Raw genomic sequence first — 18,560 nt, forward strand, 5'->3', positions numbered from 1 at the left:
ACTTTTCTTTCTCTGGTCCATGTTCAGTGTGGGGCACACAATGATACCATACTGCACAGTGACTACTTTTCTCTGTTTAAATGGGCTGAATAACTGATTACAAGATTGGATATAAGTGTGATACTATTTATTAAAGAAACTAAATAGATTGAAATATCACTAATGGTCCAGGCCATTTTAGAATATCTTTGTAGAATAAGCAAAAATGAATCTCTTTCCACAGGTTCTTTGCTTTATTCTATGACATACCAAAGACATGCAAGTATGCATGATACAATAGCTTTTAATTTCTTCACTCTGAAGGAGGAATGAATTATTATTTCAATGAGCTGTAAGGGTACCAACAAATTTGAGCATGTCTGTAGGTAGGCTATAATTTTTGTTAGGTATCTGAAATCCTAAATGTATCCCTCACATGCATATTGCAGACCTTTCTGTCTGAAATCAGCATGTCATGTTTTCCAGAAATTCTTCACTATTTCCCCAGGGAGTGCAGCACATGGCAGACCGAAAGCTGTCGGACATAGCAACAGAAACGAATGGGAGCAGGGTTTTGCGAAGGGTCAATTGCACAAACTGAAGAGTAATGAGCGAAGATACAAAGGTGTATTCCTTGTGCACGTTTTTACAAACTGCCATTTAAGATGTGTAGTGTAACATCTGCTTGCATTTCAAATAGATTTTAGTTTTTGTGAATGTGATTTTAAGTATTTAGGTATGTACAACAGGTTTATTTGCAGTGTTGTGTCGTCTTATGGTGAATAGTCAGATGAGTTACTTTTATGGGTCTGGCCACATTTATCATGAAACAACTTTATCACTATTTTAAAGTCTTTCATGGGTTTTGTGCAATGACATATTTTTCATCTACATTATATTGTAGTATACAGGAAATATCTCCCATGCAAGAAACCAGAAAAGATTCTCTGTATGCCTCATGTTGATCACTTTTATTATATATATTTATAATATGTACAAAGAAAAACAAGATCAAACCCAGCTAGCAGGATGAGCAAGCACAAATTGAGATAAATAATGCATTTAATAAGACAGGGAAACTCCTAAAGTGGTGATCGACATTTTACCATCGCCTTGTCTAAATTCATAAATGAGATGTGCAAAAAGTGAAAATGAAGGACAAAGCATAAGAATAATACATAACATTCATTAGCGACCCATCCCATTTGTAGTCACCCCACCCTGTACCCTAATCCTTCTGATAACCGACAGATTATTAAAGAAAATTATGAATTCATAATTCAAAAAACAGTAGAAAAGCTAACCAAAAAGATGACCATTTCGATCTGCCCCGTCCCCAACAAAGCACTGTTTTTTACTGTGTACATGGGATTTCAATTAGACTTTTATATACTCTTTAATTTCACATAGATGTAACGAGAGATCCATGTTGGATCAATTTAAAAACAAACAAATTTTCCCAAACACAGCTGCCTCTTGCCCAGGTTCTCATTTCCAGCTATTGCACGCACAGCATTAACCCTGCTACTGCTCCCTCCAACCCAATGCTACCAATTAGGTTAAAAATAGTATCCTTACAAGCAAATTCACTGCAGAATATTAGTCAAACGTTAGATCAAAATGTGTGATGAAGTTAGCACTTGCAGGTGTTAGTGGTATAAAAACTCGATTACACTGGCTCAATGAGAGCAAGTGACCAAACATCACAATAAGACAGACGTTGGTGAAACTATCCTAATTAAGACAGAGTGACACACTAATACTAGTTAAGTTTACAAATTCTATTGACTTTTTCTATATCGGTCTCATACATAATAAAACAGCTAAGTCAAAAACATCTCTTGGCAAAACTTTGACACATAAATCTACAGCGGGAACTTCCTGAATGCATGAAATTCCAAACTTGAAGGGGCTTTCAGGTGCCCAACAGGTTTCGTATGACCCTCTCGGGGCAGCATCTGAATGAACTTCTGCACCCCTTATTTTAAGGTTATTGAAAAAGGACCCATGGCAGGTGGTGTATATATAGAGAGGGTGATTCATAGTAAGGGCTCAAGGCTTACATCTATATGGACATTAAATTAAGGAATATGGGAGGTCATATCCGATCTTCTTCTTCTTCAAGACCAGTCAATCCCAGTATTCTTTCTAGATGTAAAAAAACAATTCCACACAAACACATAGCACACCAAACCAGCTCCACAATGACACAATAACTGGTTGCGAAATAAAGGCCCTCCACAAATACAGTATTCTAATATTTCTGCCTTACATGTTAATAGATACAAATATATTGTAAGCACACATGCTTTTAACGCATGATTTGTGGCAGCAGCAAAGACTTTGACGACAGATCTGAAACATAACAGGATGGCATAATTACCATAATGGAGGTTTCAAACCAAAGCCAGTTGACCATAAGAGTTGTAGGTGGCTGAACACACTGGACAGAAGTCATTGAGGTAACAGAGGGAACAGTAGCTTTTATTGACCAAACCCCTCAACCTCAAAAGTCCAGACTCTGTACAAAGTCTGGAAAAACCAGCCTGATATGACCCCCTTCCTGATCTGACAAGTCATTTGACAGCAGTAAGCCCTTGTATGAGCCTTCATTAGAAAAACAAGCTACATAAAAAAATCTGTAGACAATAATATACTACTAGGATGAGAACAAGTGTAGAATATTGCCAACTCTGTATGCTCTTTTGACTACCTGTAAAATAAGTCAGCCTCAAAGCCCATGTCCTCACCCACGAAAAAGTATATTACTTTAGTGTATGTATGACCATTTGTGTGTGTGTTAAACAGAAACACAAGAAAGATCAGTAATTTCAATTTAAATGCCACCTCTTCAAAGGATATTTTAAGAGCATCCCCCTAGACCAGCCGCCAATGGCGCTTTTCCACTGCATAGTACTGCACGGTACAGCTCACTTTTGGGGGGTTTTCCACTGGGTACAGTAAGTACCTAGTACCTGATACTTTTTAGTACCACCTCGGTTGAGGTTCCAAGCATACTGTAATGTTACCAAAATGTGACATGTTTACACACAGATCACTGATTGGGCATAGAGAATCATTACCAGCTTCATTGGATTTGCAACACAAGAATACGCAATTTAATAAATAATATTGGTGAAAATGCTAAATGCTACATTAGCATACCCTTGTGCGCCGTCGAGCAAACCAAATAATGGTTGTCTGCTCTTTGCTGTAAGATTTACCAAAATCTCTGGTATTTTAGCAGTATTTTGTTTTGCTGCCATCCGCCATCGATATGCTCCAAAACTCCTGTGTTGTGCGTGTGTTTATCGCGTTCACAATGATGCAACGGAAGTAGAGGCGGTGCAACCATGACGATATGTTTATGTTCTCCACCCACTTTTAAGTGGTACTAAACTGCTGTGGAAAAGCAAACTGAGACGAAGTGAAATGACTTGTACGAGTCATACTAAACCTGACAGTGCCATGCAGTGGAAAACCGGCACAAGAAGATAGGGGTGGGGGTTTGGTGTGGTGTGGGGGGTTGATGAGCAGGAAAACGATATGGCTAAGTGAGAAAAGGAGATTAAACGAATAAAAAAAACGGTCAGTGATGTCATAAAGGCAGTGGTTCATCCTGTGAGAATGCTTTTTGGTGCATTTGATAATATGCGTGGGGTAAGGGGTGGTAGTGAGTGTGCGAGTTTAGGCTCTTCAACAGCAGCCGCCACCAGACTGCCGCACAGGAGTGCTTTCAATCTTCAGGTTGGGTTTGTCACCACCGGTTGTTGCTCCAGGACCCATGCGTTTCTTGATCTCGGCAGCCATGGTCATGAAAGCTTGTTCTACATTTGTGGCATTCTTAGCACTTGTCTCAAGAAATGGTATAGCTAAAGAATCAGCAAATTCCTGTGGAGCAAGAGAGAACAACGCATAATAAAACATGCTGGACCATTTCCAAGGTTTCTACATTTTCTAAAGAAAATGGTTTGTTTATTTGGCACAATAGCACTATAGTTTGTTTAAAGGAGTAGTTCACCTCAAAATTATCCTTTAATTTTACTTTCTTTGTTCTGCAAAACACAAAAGAAGATATTTTGAAGAATGTCGGTAACCCACAACAATTGGTCCCCATTCAATTCTATTGTATAGACACAAAACCAGTATAAGTCAGTGGGGACCAATTCTTCAAAATATCATAAACTTCTTTTGTGTTATGCAATTCAAATTAAGGTTTGAAATTAATTTGAAGAGGGTGAGTAAATGATGACAGCATGTTCCTTTTGGGGTGAAATACACCAGTGTACGGTTATAAAGTAAAACACAGTATGGAAAAATTCGGACTTTAGGCGGGCAACTACGAGCTGCATACCTAGTTAAGCCAATATAACTTGTAATAATGGCAAAAAAGGCTTTCATTCTCTCCCGTTGATTCTATAGTCCATGCCTATGTTATTAACCCCAATCCTTGTATACAATTCATGACATAAAAGTGTAGTGTACATTTCTCAGATTGAGAACTTGTAACGCAAATTTGAAACAAAGAAATAAAATAAACTTTTCTATTAACAGTATGAGTAGGCAATATTGTTGATTAGCTGAAAAAAAGATACAGGCTTATACATTCTTAGAGAAACACAGGGAATAAAACATAATTATACAAATCAATATGTCTATTGAGTGCCATTGCTCCTAACATTCACATCGCTTAATCTAAATATTGTTATAACATTTCATTGATCCTTTTTGGGGCTTTATATCATTTATCATGTGTGAATCTGCATGTACAGCCGCGATCAGGAAATAAACATGGGCGCACATGCTAGTCAGAAATCCAACATGGCCATATGCAACAAGTAAATATGATATACTAAATAAAAATATATCAACGGATCAAAAGGCTAAAACAAAAGTCTTTTAAAATTTGTTTCAGTAATTCATAACTGTTAAGAAAACTGGTACAACTGTCTTCGTGGAAAAATTGTTCCTTCATCAGTCCTTCACATATTTAAATGTTACTCCAAAACGTCACCTTTCTTATTTTATTAATACCTTGGCTGTTGTGTAGTCCACTACTTTTTTGGTAGTGAGGTCACATTTGTTTCCCACCAGGAGTTTGTTGACGTTCTCACTTGCATAGCGGTCTATTTCCTGCAACCACTGTTTCACATTGTTATATGACTCCTTCAAGAAGAGCAGAAAAGAGAAAAAAGAATGAGTAAATAAGAGACAAATTTATGAGATTACAAGAACAATTATTGTGTATTATGTGCCTAGTTAGCAACATTTAGCCTTGCATTAAATATACTTGAACACATGTGAAGGTCCAAATATGATAGTCCGTTGATCATGGGCAGCTAAATTTATATAGGAATTCAAATGTATTACTAATACTTAACAGTATTGTTGCCCGGGGGGGGGGGGGGTATTTATGTTACTGAGGAGGGTATGTGATGGCAGAAAGTTGTAAAAAACATAAAAAACTTGCATTAGAAGTGTTGTGATTGTAAAAAGAGTTTCATAAATTTTTACTTTATTAATTGTATTTTAACTAACATGAAAGATCGGGTATCATACTATGTCAAGCATTTTAATTTCTTAACACTGTTTAACTTGCTGGCTTCTCATGCAGAACATGGTCAACTTTTTAAAATACGAGTTGGACGTATGACGTAGCATTTCTGTACTTGATACACTCCCCCAGAACTTCAGCTTGTTTCGGAAAGTTTTGTATTATTCTGGATCCCTGTGTCGTCACATTATGTTAAAGATCGCGTATCGATTGCGCTGCGTCAAGATCGCGAAAGTGAAGTTTAGGTGTGTCTGTTTGTTCTCGCCACTTCAGCTTTGGGTGTTATATAAATGGTGGATATAACACTGGATTGGAGATCGTTTGAAACTGATAGATGGCTTGGTCCCAGTGCTAAAAGATACCTGACATGAACTGCACGCAATAAGTCAAACTAAGTCATAGGTCTGTGTTTTGCAATCGGCGTGTATGTGCATAATGTACAAAACACGAAGGGATTAATGTGATGATGTGTTGCTTGCTTGTACTGTAGTTCCATCCCACTAGTCCCACCTCTAGCGGCTCATTTACATCACATTTACATTTAGCAGACGCTTTTATCCAAAGAGACTTACATAGCATTATCCTATACATTTTACATATGTATCTGCAATCCCCGACAACGAACCCACAACCTCGCCATGTTGACGCAATACTCTTACCACTGAGCTACAGGCTCATGTTTTGCCAGAAATAATTGCACAGCTGTATCTCTAATAAATCTGATCAAACTAAATACTCTTCCAAAATGCGACGTATGCAATAGTACTGTATAGGCACTCAAGATTAATATGAGATTGGCAGAAACTGGCTGTGATAAGCGATCTTTAAATACTATAAAAAGATAATGTTCATTATTAGTTAATGTCAGCATATGCATTTTAACTGTTTCGCCTGTGCTACAACATTTTAAACCTCTGTAGCACCGGTGCTATGTGCAAAAAAAGATAACGTACAGCCCTGACGCATCATTAATATGCTAATAAGCATGTGACCTTACCCAGTGCCACAGTCTCACAAAATTCAGTGGGAAAGACTGCTGAATAATGCTTATGTATTTAATAGATTTTGTGACAGGCAAACATGTAGCTTTCCAGCTGTGTGAAAAGTTGATAACGCTTTACAATAAGGTTCCATTTCTTACCATCAGTTAGTTTAAAAAACTAATAATGGGCAATACTTCTTCAGCATTTATTCATCTTAGTTTATGTCTATTTCAATTGTCTATTTAACAAATATTATACACTTTATTTAACATAGTCTTTGCAAACATATGACAATAAACTAACATGAATAAACAAACAATTGAATTTTAACAATTGTATTTTAACTAATATTAAAGATCGGGTATCATGCTATGTAATGCATTCTTACTTCTTTACACTGTTAAACGTGCTGGCTTCTCATGCTTAACATGGCCAACTTGTTATTAATTTAATCAAACTAAATATTCTTCGAAGATACGATGTATGCAACTACTGTACAGGCGCTTAAGATTAATATGAGATAATATATGAATAAATACTATAAAAAGATAATGTTCATTGTTAGTTCATGTCAGCTAATGAATTACATACAGTTGTAACCATATTTTAAGGTCTTTGCTAGTAGATTATTTTATGTTTAAACACACATAGAACTGACTGTGGGGTGAAGTGTTTCTTTTTTAATTGGGGGAGGACAAGCTCAAAAGCAGGTCTAGAGCACACATTTTCAGAGTTTTCAGAGTTTATCAAACTTAAAGACCCCCTGTGGTGAAACAATTGATTAGATTAAATGTATATTAATTTTTTTTATTAAAATTGTAATATTGTTTATACATTTATTTGGTGTTTTTAATGGAGCTTTGGGTCATGACCGAAAGGACAAGATCCCGGATACAGGCGGCTGAAATGAGCTTCCTCGCAGGGTGGCTGGGCGATCCCTTAGAGATAGGGTGAGAAGCTCGGTCACCCAGGAGGAGCTCGGAGTAGAGCTGCTGTTCCTCCACATCGAGAGGGGTCAGCTGAGGTGGCTTGGGCATCTGTTACGGATGCCTACTGGACGCCTTCCCCGGAAGGTGTTCCGGGCCCGTCCGACCGGGAGGAGACCCCGGGGAAGACCTAGGACACGCTGGTGGGACTATGTCTCCCGGCTGGCCTGGGAACGCCTCGGTGTCCCCCCGGAAGAGCTCGAGGAAGTGTCTAGGGTGAGGGATGTCTGGGCATCTCTGCTTAGACTGCTGCCCCCGCGACCCGGCCCCGGATAAGCGGAAGAAAATGGATGGATGTATGGTGTTTTTAATGTGCTTCAAGACAAACCATGTGATCATTTATCAGTTAAATCATGAGTAGATAGTTGTTGAAAATTTTCTCCATAAAACTGAAGTTTATTAGAGACAGTTTAAAAGATGCAGTTTGAAACTGCCCTGGTTAATGATGTCATAAACCCCTGTAACCAATGACATCAATTGACCCTGTGGATCAGCAATTCGAGCCATAGATATGAAGGGATCAGTGATGTGAATATTGCCGTTAGTTTTTTCAGTAACAAGTAATCAAACAAATACTGTTTACTATCCACACTGAAACGTGCTCAAAACGCATACATCCAGGCTGCGCATTAGTAAAACGTATGACGCTTCAGCCTGTTTAATTTCCTTCCGGTGTTTGTTTACTTTCTGCCTTATTATGCCACGGCAATGTGAAGCAAAGGCTCAGAGACTTCAATGGATGAAATTAGGTAGGGATGCTGCTGCGCAGCATTAAAGTTTCAAAAGTGAAAGTGAAACTATCCTTGCGCTCTACTGTCAAACAATAACTGCTATTAATTAAATATTCTGCAAAATAAAATGCAAACAAATGTATGCACAAACTAACACTACCGCTTTTAAATTGGAAAGCAGTTGAAACATTGAGAGTTTACTTTTGTAAGAAAATACCCAAAATAAGTATTACAGTATAGTATCTCTAGTAGTGAAGTTGAGTCAGTTATATCGTTTTAATCTTATTTAAGTTTTTGTATTTTGTTGTCATTTATGTGTACGGTAATACCTCGGTGTAAAGTCCAGAGTACGGTATTTATTGCAATATTTAAAATGACAAATGATGACTTGCTAACGTGCCATAAGAATTCTCTTTTCTTTATCCTCTAATCATTAATGTTGCTAAAAGGTATGAGTTATAGTATGAGATTGGCCAAATTACCTAAAAATGCCTTTTATAAAATAAAATAATTGCACCAGATGGACCTTCTGTTACATCTATTATTTTTTCTAACATTATGTTAGGCCCGGAGGACCTATCGTTCCATACAGTCATGTGACCACGATAAATATTGAGACAATTTTGCTATTACGATTACACAATATCGATAATATTGTTAAATCCCTATGAATTACATTTTAATAGGATAATATACATGTAATATTTCTTAAAATGTGGAAAACGACCTGTATCGGTAATGAGAAGGGGAAAAGTCGTGTACACAGCATGACAAGAGAATATACGTTTTTTAGTTTTACAAAAATATAAAGTTATTTGTTAACTTAGTAGATGTGTTTCTTCACATAAAATCAAACTTAACATAAATTGAGAAGCACCTGAAACATTTTAACACCACCAACTTCCTCAGACATTTGAAGGTTAGTCACGTAAAGGAGTATGAGTAGTTTTCAAAGTTAGCTAACGCTAAGAGAAAGCAGGACAGTTTTGATTTATGGATAAATATTAGCTTTCAGTGAGTGGAAAAATGTCTCTCTCTGCTTTTCTCTGTACAGTGAGCGGCAGAAGTAGCATATATTTGACCAAACCACAACTTGTGTGTACAAAACACTTTTCACAGGCACCTGTCATTGTTACTCTGTCATTGTTACTAATTGGACATATGAACACGTTTACACGGTGAAAAATTGAAAAGTTTTTCTTTTGCATTTTTGAAAAGTTTCACGTACACACGACAACCTTATCAAAAGAATCGTGTGTGAAAAGGGTTTACACAGATCCGCAAAAATGACTAAAACACTGTATTACGCATGCAACGCCAGTAGTTGGCGACATCACATTGTAAAGAAAAAATACCAGAGTCCAGGTGTAGGAAAACACCTAAGATTTTGCTACTGGTCTCCGCTGGTGGTTATAGCACTGGTGTAGTAAATCTACACTTGGCTGGAGAAACGTTAACAAACTATAGTGCAGCACCAAAAAACCCATGTAATCCGCCATTCTTGTATTTGTTTCTTGTTGTGTACACGCACAAACCACAACCCCATCACCTTTTAAAAAACTTGCACTTTGAAACCCGTTTTCAAAAGTTTAGTTATCAGTCCCCTAAAATGCAGTTTCCGTGTAAACGGACAGGCAAATCGCATAAATTGTTTTGCGCTTTCACTTGAAAACGGTCTTGTGTAAACGGCCCCTGAGAAAGGGTTCAGGATTGCATGTAAAAAAAATGCTCCATACATATTTGTGCATGAACATTAATTTGCTTAGATTTAATGCAAGTTCATGTTTTTTAGGTTTATTTTATTTAAGCTGGATAACACTAAGATGTTCCAAGGTTTAAATAAGTGGCTGTTAAATTTAGAAATGTGGCAAATGTGTCAGTTTACAAAGATAAGCAAGATAGCAGCTTCTGGTGCCAATTGCATATATATGGTTCTTCGCATACTTAATGTAGAATTACATTCAAGCTATTTTAAAAACTTTTAAATACTTGATGGTCAAAGATTAGTTTTGAGGACTAAAATTATTGACCAAAGGGGGACATAAAAAATAAATAACAGTTTTAAGTTTCATCTCTTAATTCATTACTTGTTTTGCATGGTATCGTTTAAATATTGGCATCGAGATACCGAAAATATTAAAAATATTCAAATGTTTGTTCCAAAGACAACATTTGTGAAACTACATGAGCGTGATTAATTACTGACAGAATATGAATTCTTCAGAAAAAAATCTTGCATTAATGAATGAACTGCACTAAAGATCAAAGGCAGTTTTTGCCAATCTCATATTAATCTTGAGTACCTATACAGTAGTATTACATACGTCGTATCTTCAAAGAGTCTTAAGTTTGATCAAATTTATAAAAGAGAGATACAGCTGTACGATTATTTTCAGAAAAACACAAGCTGCCAGAGGTGGGACTTAGTGGGGAGAGTGGGATGAAACTACAGCACGAGCAAGCAACACATCATCACATGAATCCCTTTGTTTTTTGTACATTATGCAGCAACACGCTGATTGCCAACAAATCACAGACGTATGAGTTAGTTTGACTTACCACATGCAGTTCATGTCCAGCATCTTTTAGCACTGGGGCTGCGCCATCTATCAGTTTCAAACGATCTCCAAATCCAGTGTTATATCCACCGTTTATATAACATCCATCACTGAAATGCCTTGAACAAACAGACACACCTAAACTTCACTATGGCAAGAGTAACGAGCTGCAGTGCAGCACGGATAATCTTGATTGTAAGCAGGTCTCGCTTGTCAGTTGGCTCGTGGGTGCGCTCTCTTTCGCCTTGCTTTTCTATGAGAATGGCCAATAAAAGGGATAGGATGCCTTTGACGACAGAATGATCCAGAATTATAAAAAAACTTTCTGAAACTAATTGTGTGTATTAAGTACAGATATACTATGTCATACATCCAACTCATTTTTAACAAGTTGACCATGTTAAACATGAGAAGCCATGGCGTTTAAAAGTGTAAAGAAGTCAGAATGAATTATATAGCATGATACCCGATCTTTAACAAAAACTGAATGCTTTAAGGGCTTTTAAAATTTTTTTTGGAAAACCATTTTCCAATGATGTCTGACCTGGTCTGTGACATCGTAGACCACAATTATGCCATGGGCTCCTCTGTAGTAACTGGAGGTGATGGTACGAAACCGTTCCTGCCCCGCAGTATCCCACTGGAAAAAAAACATGCATTAAAATGATTGATAACAAAGATTTCCATCAATGTAAGAACAATAATAATATAAAAGCATGTAAAATGCTATTAATATTTTTAAATAAGCAAACGTGAGACCACTTTTTATATGCAAATGCAGGATGTTATCTGTCTCTATTACTTCAAATTGCAAACTTAGGATGGCAGAAAAGATTTCAATGCAAAATTCTAATAAGATTTACAATAGGTGCAAATGCAAACACATTTTCTCTAATGCTTGTTCCAACGTTGACAAATCCTGATTATTCTGCCTGTTGTTAATAACTAGCAGAATATGGCAAAAATCAAGTCTATATGCACTTCCGGTCAAAAGTGTATGGTCTAGGGATGCACCGATAGGATATCTGGGGCAAATACAGATTTTAACAAACAACTATCGGCCGATTCCGATATTGGTCGTAAATAATTTTTATACATTCAATTAATTTTAAAATACCATGTCTGCTAGTATTATTTTCATACGGTTGAAGATTATGAGCCATTGTTTATACGTTTAAATATTTAACATATTTTTGAGCTCCCTCACTAATTTCAGATGTACCCTCAGTGATTTGGTTTTGGTACCGGGCCTGGTTCTAGGCATAAATTGGTGGTAGCAGGCAATTAAAACATTAATGGATCTAAGTCTTCCTAGACAGGGATTAATTTATATGTCATAACATTTTGTCTTAGAATTTCTGAAACGAAAGAGCTAGGACAAGAAAGAAGAACCTAGAAAATATCACTTACAATCTGTAGCTTAATGGTCTTGCCATCCAGTTCAATAGTGCGGATCTTGAAGTCCACTCCTATTGTACTGATATAGCTTTCTGTGTATGTGTCATCCTGCAAGAATAGAAGAAAAAAGACAAATTAGCATAAACACACTTGCATCCCACACAAAATGGTCTAAAACTAATTAGCATTTACAGAATGCAATACTTTAGGTAATCTTAAAGTGATGTCTAGCAGCAAAAGCGAAATGCAAATCAATCTGTGACTGTAGTACTTACAGCAAATCTCAACAAAAGACACGATTTCCCCACTCCAGAGTCACCGATGAGGAGCAGCTTGAACAAGTAATCACTAAAGAGAAATAACACCTCAGAATCATTAAAGATAAAAAAATAACATCCATCAAAGTAAAAATATTATATCATCTTTGATTTCAAACTGTAGTTTCGATTAGGGGTGGCTCGATACCACTTTCCCTTTACTGATCTGATTCTGATACCTGAATTGTAAGTATTGGCCGATGCCGATCCAATGCTAGTACAGTTAAAACCTGATCAGTGTAGAACTGTATATTTTCATTTTTATTTATCTAGGCGATAAAACAATAATGCTACCTATTGACGGTTTATGAAAGTATTTTAATGCCATTTGTCTTTGAACCAAAAAAGCATGTTGAATTACCACTAATCAAAAATAAATCTGTTGCATTACCAGTGCTTGCCTTTTTTAAGTCGGCAGTAGACCTATTTCACAGCGTGACGTGTACAAACCAGAAGTAGGGTAAACGCTTGTCCAGTCGATGCTCTAGCTCCCGTTCACTTCACAGAACAGTTTCAGAGACTAGAAACAGTAAGGCATGTAGCTTTCCCTTAATGCTGATATGTCTAATCTATATCAGACCTTGTTAATAAATAAATTGCTCGAAAAACAATATCTTTGTAAAGTTTGTTTTCCCTATTTTTAAATCTCTCAATAAACCATGAACAAATCAGACAACATATGCTACTGTTGCTTTTGGTAAATAAAATAAAATGAATGAACGAATGGCTATGGCAGCAGTGCCACAGGAAAAAGTTTTTACCTATTTACTGTCTCTGTCGCCATATTGTGAAATAGGCGAATTCAATATAGTTGTATAGTCAAGCTGCACACACACAAGTTAATCAAATCAAAATTCACCTTTTACATTTAGCAGACGCTTTTATCCCAAATGATTAATGCATAGATGCAGTAAAACTGATGTCAGTTAGCCTACCACAGTATAAGAGTTAAGAATTATTTTTGCTTAGGGGGTAAGAAAGTAGAACAGAAGTAGAATGAAGAGATGTGTTATTAGCCAATTCTTAAAGACAACTACAGAATCCGCTGATCTTGTGGCAAGAGGGAGATCGTTTCAGAGTTGTGGAACACATCCGGAGAAAGTGCACAAGAGTGATTTTTTCCCTTTGTGGGACGGCACCACAAGACGTTGTTCGATTGCAGAGCGCAGGGATCGGGCAGGTACATAAGTCTGAATTGGCGAATGAAGATATGGGGGTGCCGAAACAGTGGTGGGTTTGTAGGCCAAGAGCAGAAGAGCAATAGAGTGCTGAATCCACCGATGCATGATCTCTACCTGCTGCCTGACCGCTTCACCAGCAGCATGTGCAAGTCGATTCTGACGAAGACCAAAGCAAGAAATGCAGATACTTTTTATATGCTGGCAATTTTTGGAAATCAAAATTTTACTCTATTGCTTCTCCTATTCTGTCGAATATTAAAGGTTCTATTTTAAAACAAGCTGAATTGGGAAATTTTTGGGAAGCAACGAGAATGCTTTATGTGCGAAAAAAAAAAACTAAATAATTAAATAATTAAAAAATAGTAAAGGCCCAGGAACAGATTACAGGTTTGCAAATGAGTTCTTTAAAATATTTATTGTGATATTTTAAGTCCTTTATTAGAAAGAACATATGCCCCTATTATGGAAACAGGAGAAATGCCTTATTTGTGAAAGGAGGCGATAATTTCAGTAATTCATAAAGAGGGGAAGGACCCAACAGATTGTGCCTAATACATACAGTTTTTCCTCCTCAACACAGATTGCAAAATATTACCTGTCTAAACGTATAGAAATAATCGTTACATGTCTGGTAAATTTGGATCAGACAGGTTTTGTTAATGGACGACATTTACAGGACGATATCCGTAGGGTACGTAATATTTTAAGAGGGACTTATGGCTCTTCCCAGGAGCCCCCATGTATGGCATTTGTATTAGACGCAGAGTAAGTGTTTGACGGAGTACATTGGCCCTTTTTGTTTGAGTTTTTTTTTATTTTTTATTTGGCCCTAAATTTTTTAAGTCTTTACTCTAGTTACTCTATCTAGACCTTTTCTCTTTACTTTAGTATGTTTTACTCGGACTGACAGAGTCAAAGGGCATCTCAAACATTTCAATTGGGTAGGGGTACACAACAGGGGTTATCTCCATTTCTATTTGCACTGACCATATAACCCCTGGCTCAGGTTATTATGGACAATTCATTAATTGGAGCAATGGAGCAAAACAATAATATAAACATAAACTGTCCCTGTATGCAGATGATGTTCTAGTCCGGTGTATGTCAGATCTATTGAATTCTGTCCCAGTATAAATGGCGGAAATTAAATGATATGGAAACTTATCAGGATATAAAATAAATAAGAACAAAACTGAAGCCCTCACTTTAAACTCTCATATCTCCTCTCACATCAAATCATATTTTCCCTTTAGGTGGCTAAAGAAGGTATAAAATATTCAGGAACAACAATCCCCTCAAATGTATTGTATATCAAGCAAACAACTCTAAGCTTATTAAAAAGATGACAAGTGATCTTGATAGGTGGTCAGTACCTCCTCTCTCTATTGCCAGAAGAATCGTGTCGATCAGAATGAATATCTTTCCTAAATTGCCGTTTCGATTCCAAGTATTACCCCATACAACTCCAAGGTCCATGTTTACATTATTAGACAGTTTAGTCCCAAGATGTGTTTGGCAAGAAAGACGTCCTAGATTGAGATCTAAAGTTCTCAAGTAGGGCTGCACGATATTGGAAAAAACAGACATTGCAATGTTTTGTTTTCTGCTATATATATATATATATATATATATATATATTGGGATGTGCAGGACGACACTTGAAGGACACTTCATTATCTCACTAGGGAAAAAAAATGAGTGACAAAATAAGTCATTTTTTAAATTTTATTCAACAGTTACAAACCTCTATTTGCACACAGTAGTAAACATTTTTTTACTTTTTTATAAAACAAACAAATAACAATAAATCAAACTTAACTTGTAATAACTAATGACATTTAACTCATGTTGAATACCATTTATCAAGAGAACTATTTCGCTCTGTAGACTTTTCTTTGCAACTGTGCTAAAATAAAACAAGTGTTGGCCAGTATACCAAATAAAGATTAAAATGAAACTTCTCAACTGGGGTGGGTCTCGTTTGGTCCCTAACAATTCCATTCAGAATCGATTCTTAGGGTCACGATTAGATTCAGAATCCATTCTTAACGTACTAATTAGCATAGAGAAAACATTATTACGTTGCATTTGCACTCAGAGTCTGACTAGTCTTAGCAAATTCTAATCTTTCGCTTCTAGTCTTTGAACCGGCATATACTGTATTTTATTACAACTGAGTGCCCAAATAAAGCCATTCTCATTGACATTTTCTGCTGTCAGACATTAAAACAAGTGTATAATAGCAAATAAACCCGAATCACTTTCACAAATTGACACATTCTTTGAAGAAATCATCATACACACAAGAGAGTGGATTTTGGCAATATAACTGTATTTGTCTCGTGCAACGCATGTGAGCTGGATAACAAACTGCATATTTACAGAAGTATGATCATGTTCTTAAGTGGAAACGGTTGCACTCATTGACAATTCAGCTGCAGTATGGTCCATGGGACATGCAGTAATATTCTGCCTTTTCATTTTGTCTAACATTATTTTGAATAGCAGCAGGTTTATTAGGCACCATTTACGGTTTAAAATGAGCAAGGCACCTTACCCCTACTTGCTCCCCGGGCGCTGCAGTGATAGCTGCCCACTGGTCCGGGTGTACGTGTTCACGACTTGCTGTGCGTGTTTTCCCTACTATCTGGATGGGTTAAATATAGAGGTCATATTTCAGGTATGGTTCAAACACTTTCATTTAGAGGCAGTACCAAACAAAAACAACTTGCACTGACATAACTTAAAATGTATGAGTGCGATTGTTTTGTCTCAAGATGCAGGCCTGTAAAGCATTCCTGTAGCTCAGTGGTAAGAGCATTGCGTTAACAACGCAAGGTTGTGGATTGCAGATACCTATATATAAATGAATAGGATAACGCTTTGGATAAAAGCATCTTATAAATGCATAAATGTAATGTCAATTTAATCAAGGACTAGTCCTGATTAAAGCTAATCCTTGTCTGGGACACCGCCCCTTAATATTTAGAATGTTAGTTCAGTGTTACTCTAAAGTGGCTCGTGGCATCCACATTCCTGCAGAGTTTAGCCCTGACCCAAATAAAACACACCTGAAGAAGCATAATCAAGGACTTAATGCAGTGCTGTGCGGATTGATTGTGTTAAGTAACATGAGAGCGAATCGAGTCCATAGCAATTTATATGACCAGTATTATTCTTGATAAAGTATTGCACTTAATTTTTAAATGTGGTCTATTTATAGTAGTCTATTGACTTTTAGAGTAAATTTATTAAATTTGTCATTACATACACAAGCTTGTGTATCAAATGGTTTTAAGTATTTTGCGATGTTAAATGTACATTTTTAATGATTGTTATGTTAATTGTTAAGTAATTTCACAGAGCTGAAATCAACATAGAATACATTTTAGATAATTAGTTTTGAATGGCATGTCTTGGTGACAGATTCCAGGACATCTACTGTACATCTCTTGCCAGGTTGGAATCAGATGCCCCGCATTGTCCTCCAACAGAACCGGAGTTAAAGCATTCTGTTGCTCTAAAATCCTGCTTATCATCATCTGTCTGGAACACCATCTTGTTTGGCATTCTGATATGAGGGAATGTGCTGGTAAATTAAGCTCCTTCTGGGCTTTTTCAAGAGTACCTCTGGCCTTCCAACAATGAGAAAAGTGAACCACCAGCTTCTTGCAGATACCTGTAGCACGGTCAATGCGTCCATCCTTTTTCACTGCATTTTCTTAGGGGAAAAATAAAAACAAAACTAAGTAATCACAAACATTTTTACATTTAATGATGAAAATAAATTTGCTCATATAACTTATTGTAACTGCTTATGTTTTATTGTAACTGCTTTAATGTAGCCCATTTATTTTCAAAGAATATATTTTGTGAATTATTACTCCTTTACCACATCAAACCCAGAATAAATGGCATTTGCTTTTGTAAATAAAATAGCTTCCAGAGAAATAAGCTTGCCTTGATAATTGCTTTAACAAAACAAAAAAAACATTAACGATACGTTGTTGATTTTAGCTATTATTCAAAGTCAAGTCAAGTCAGCTTTATTTATATTGCGCTTTTTACAATTTTCATTGTTACAAAGCAGCTGTACAAGAAAACATTGACTATAAGCAAAACATATAAGGTTATGCAAGTCAAAACACAGGTCAAATATCATACAGACTATAAATTCCTATATGCACTGTAATTAAATAAAACTATAAAATTGTAGCATTCTAAACGATTATTATTTAATTAAGGTCATGGCATAGCAATAGCAACAGCAGTAAAATGCATGAACATAACTTACCGATTGCTAGACTTAGTCTGTGGCCAAAGCACTGCAGCCTGGACCACTTGTTGAGTGCAGCGGCCTTCAAAATGTTCTCCACATCCTATGTTGTTATACAGACAAGGCGTCTCTCATCCAGACACTACGCAGACAGTGCGTCTCTCATCCAGACACCACGCAGACAGTTCTTCTCTCAACACCTTTGCAATGTTTCGCTTGTATGATCCTCCAGGGAAAAAGCTGTTTGCAAACAGCAGCTTTTCAGCTGAAAGTCTGCATTAATAAAGTGTATGGTCAGACTAATGTAGGGCTCTGTTTTTCGACTGGACCGCAGGTGCGTTGTTGCTGCATAATATTTCATTAGCGATAGCTCCGTTTTCACTTGTGCCTTGCATTTCTCGAACAGCTCTGGGATGGCATAACATAACGCCTGTCAAGTGACGGGATCATGTTTTTAAAACCCTGTTTGGAAACAGCATTAACTGGTAACATGTCTTTCGTGAGGGGAAATGTTACTGCATCCGTGAAATCTTTTTGCCGCTGGGAACCCTTCTCATATGGTGAAATACTGGAAAACACATCCGAAATATTTTTTTG

General features: G+C 36.7%; 1 protein-coding gene across 1 annotated transcript in view; it reads right to left on the minus strand.

Moving 5' to 3' along the window:
* Positions 1-929: 929 nt before the first annotated feature.
* The window catches only part of rab1ba (zRAB1B, member RAS oncogene family a), a 28,311-nt gene continuing 10,680 nt past the window's right edge, over positions 930-18,560 (minus strand). The window contains exons 2-6 of the mRNA XM_079460868.1: positions 12,465-12,537; positions 12,202-12,297; positions 11,336-11,431; positions 5,014-5,145; positions 930-3,870 (exon numbers count right to left, since the gene is read on the minus strand). Of these exons, the coding sequence (XP_079316994.1) occupies positions 3,676-3,870; positions 5,014-5,145; positions 11,336-11,431; positions 12,202-12,297; positions 12,465-12,537 (592 nt within the window). The 3' untranslated portion in view covers positions 930-3,675. The remainder of the gene's footprint in view (positions 3,871-5,013; positions 5,146-11,335; positions 11,432-12,201; positions 12,298-12,464; positions 12,538-18,560) is intronic.

Source organism: Barbatula barbatula (genome assembly GCF_947034865.1).
Source record: "Barbatula barbatula genome assembly, chromosome: 1".
In the NCBI taxonomy this organism is placed as follows: domain Eukaryota; kingdom Metazoa; phylum Chordata; class Actinopteri; order Cypriniformes; family Nemacheilidae; genus Barbatula; species Barbatula barbatula.